Source organism: Geospiza fortis, unplaced genomic scaffold, assembly GCF_000277835.1.
Source record: "Geospiza fortis unplaced genomic scaffold, GeoFor_1.0 scaffold685, whole genome shotgun sequence".
NCBI lineage: Eukaryota > Metazoa > Chordata > Aves > Passeriformes > Thraupidae > Geospiza > Geospiza fortis.
Genome location: NW_005054662.1, coordinates 80,642 through 83,933, shown reverse-complemented (window position 1 = coordinate 83,933; position 3,292 = coordinate 80,642). Strand labels below are relative to the sequence as shown.

The 3,292-nt window shown below is 59.4% G+C and overlaps 1 protein-coding gene across 1 annotated transcript; it reads right to left on the bottom strand.

The window, feature by feature from the left end:
- Positions 1-825: 825 nt before the first annotated feature.
- Positions 826-3,287, bottom strand: KXD1 (KxDL motif containing 1; the record flags this gene model as incomplete). The annotated part of the gene is made up of 4 exons (XM_005430640.3): positions 826-1,296; positions 2,567-2,613; positions 2,977-3,129; positions 3,226-3,287. Coding segments are annotated over 4 exons (495 nt in total), but the record flags the coding sequence as incomplete, so codon positions are not given.
- Positions 3,288-3,292: the final 5 nt, after the last annotated feature.

Sequence of the window (3,292 nt, the reverse complement as noted above, 5' to 3'; positions counted from 1 at the left end):
TCTGTCACGGCCGGGGTGACACCGGCACCGCGGGACAGGGCACGGGAGCGTCCGCACGGACCTGGGACCGGACCGACCCCGATCATACAGCCCAGGACCGACCCCCAAACCCGACACTGCCCCTGGGACCGGCCCCCAAACCCTACACTGACCTCACAACCCCCAGGACCGGCCCCACACTGACCCCACGGCCACAGGACTGGACCCCAGAGCAGCCCCAGAGTGCCAGGAGCAGGGCCACGCTGACCCCACGGACCCCAGAGCAGCCCCAGAGTGCCAGGAGCAGGGCCACGCTGACCCCACGGACCCCAGACCGGCCCCAGAGTGCCAGGAGCAGGGCCACGCTGACCCCACGGACCCCAGACCGGCCCCAGAGCCCCATGCTGGGCCCCACAGCTCCAGGATCAGCCCCAGCAGCCAGTCCTCCAGTCCCCCACTCTCCTCTCATCCCCTCCCAGGCCTTCAGGACCCCAAAGCCAAGCAGTTCCTCCACCACACCCCAATGCTGGTGGAAAAGAGAGATCTGGACAGCTCCTGTTCCCTGTGGAGCCACCAGCAGCCCCGTGTGAGGGGCTGAGTGTGAGAACCAAAGGGAAACACGGCTCTGGCTCATCCCAGCAGAGGAGAACTCATCCAGCACAAGTCCATCAGCAGCAGGGACAGACCCTGGCAGAGCTGGCAGGCACAGGGAGCCTCAGAGACAACGTTTCTTACAAAACACAAACATCTGTGCCCCAAAAACGGCTTTTCTGCACCAAAACATCTACACGGAGGGCGAAGTGTAGCCGCTGTCCTGAGCGCAGGAAGGAGGGAGGACAAGAGGCATTTCCAACCCAGGATTTACTGATTCCCCCTGAAGCCAGCCTGAAGGCGGCTTTACACCTCAGTGGCACTTTCCAGGCAGAAGGGCAGCACCTTCCTCCTCCCTCAGCTTCTCCCAGCCTTGCCTTCCCTCTTCCCAAGAGAGGGAGAAAAAAAAACCCCAAAAAAAACCCCAAAGGAGCGACACAGAGCTATAAACACAGGCTAGAAAGTTCTGCGGGGGCAGCACGGGGCTCCTAGTCTAGTCCAGGTTGGCCGTGTCCTCGTCTGTGAGACTCTGTCCGTTCAGGGCCGGGCCCTCGTAGTGGCCCTGGGATAAATCCTCAAAGTCCTGGCTGGTGGTGGGGGAGATGAGGCCGGGGCTGCTGTCACAGGACTCCGTGCTCTGCTCCGAGGTAGCGATGGTGGTCGTGGTGCTCTTGGGGACGGGGTCGAAGTCGTCGTCGTCCTCCAGGATGGGGGACTCGTGGATGTCTGAGGGGGAGGAGGCAGCGGTTAGGGTTGTGGTGAGAGGGATTCCCTGGGTGTGGTTGTAGCAGGGGTTAAAAAAACCCCTACAGGGTGTAAATTGGGGGTTGGTTGCAATTCTTGCAAGTTCCCCAGGATGGGGGACTCGTGGATGTCTGAGGGGGAGGAGGCAGGGGTTAGGGTTGTGGTTGTCACAGACATTTCTTTCATGAAAAATCCTCTTTCAGGATTTTTCCTGCTGGAGCTGAGAAGTTCAGCAACAAGGCATAAACAACAGGTTATCTGCTGCTGTGGAATGCAACAGGTCTGTCTGGCTTGGCCCAGACTGGGTGTTTATAATTAGTGGCCAATCCAGAACTGAGATCTCTCGGACACAGTCCAAGAGAGCTGGTTTCTTATCATTCTTTACTTTTCTTAGGTAGCTAGCAGCTTCTAGAAACTCTCCTTTCTTTTTAGTATAGTTTAAATAGATGTATATATCATAAAACAATAAATCAAGCCTTCTGAAACATAGAGTCAAAGATCCCATCTCTTCCTTCACCCAAACACCCTTGTGACCACCGTCACCGCGGTGAGAGGGATTCCCTGGGTGGGACTGCAGCTTGTAGGGGTTAAAAAACCCTACAGGGGGTAAATTGGGGGTTGGTTGGAATTCTTGCAAGTTCCCCCAGGATGGGGGACTCATGGATGTCTGAGGGGGAGGAGGCAGCGGTTAGGGTTGTGGTGAGAGGGATTCCCTGGGTGTGGTTGTAGCAGGGGTTAAAAAAACCCCTACAGGGTGTAAATTTGGGGTTGTTTGGAATTTCTTGCAAGTTCCAGGCCCCCACTCCGGGATCCAGCCCCTGCTCCCCGGGTCCCAAGCCCACTCTTGCAAGTGGATTTAAGGAGTTTTCTGGGTTTTTAGGGAAGCAGCCATGGGCCAGCACGTGGACTTGTGATTCCTGAGGGATGCCTTAGGAACAAGAGGCTCTTCCCACAGGAGGAAAACTGAGCGTGGGGTGCCAGGACAAGGGAATGGCTCCCACTGCCAGAGGGCAGGGCTGGATGGGATTTTGGGCAGGAATTGTTCCCTGGCAGGGTGGGCAGGCCCTGGCACAGGGTGCCCAGAGCAGCTGGGGCTGCCCCTGGATCCCTGGCAGTGCCCAGGGCCAGGCTGGACATGGGGACAGCGGGACGTGTCCCTGCCATGGCAGGGGGGGCACCGGGTGGGATTTAAGGTCCCTGCAGCCCAAACCATTCCATGACTCTGCAGATCCGCGTGTCAGGAATCACTCACTGCTGAAAGCCTCCGGGTACTGCTTTGCCAACTTCCCCTTGAGCGTCCTGGGGAGGAGAGAACAATCCCAGTCCCTGGGGAGCTCAGGGGCTGCCCCCCGGCTCCCTGGGCAATGCAAACAAATCCCGAGGCTGAGGGATTCCCACCCCAAAACCCCAGAACACCCCCTCCCCAGCACACGGGGTGCTCCTGAACCCCACACTCTGTGTTTTGGGACCACCCCGAGCAGCAGAGCCCACCCAGAGCAGGATCACAGAAACCCGAAGCTCCAACCTCCACTCGGTCACACCTCTTCCCTTCCCCAGCAGATTTTCCTTCTCACAGCCCCCCAAACTCGGACCTGTGCCCCGCTCTAACACCCCCCTCGCCCCTCCCAGCCCCCCCGGGCCCGTTCCCGGCCCGGTTCCCACCGGATCCTCCGGAAGATGCTGTCCAGGTCCTTCTTCATCTCCACCAGGGTCCTGGTGTGGTGCACGAAGCGCTCGCTCATCTGCTGCATGCGCACGCTGGACAGGTTGTTGAAGTTGAGCAGCATCTCGTTGGTTTTCTCAAAGCGATCCAACCTGCGCGGGGGAGGCACGGGCAGCTCGGTGAAGATCCCGGCAGGCTCCCGGTGCCGGTACCGGCTTTCTCACCGGCCGCTCCCCCCCGGGACTCACATGTTTTTCTGGGCCAGGATGATGGCGTTGACGTCCTCGGCGATGACCATGCCCAGCACCCCCCCGC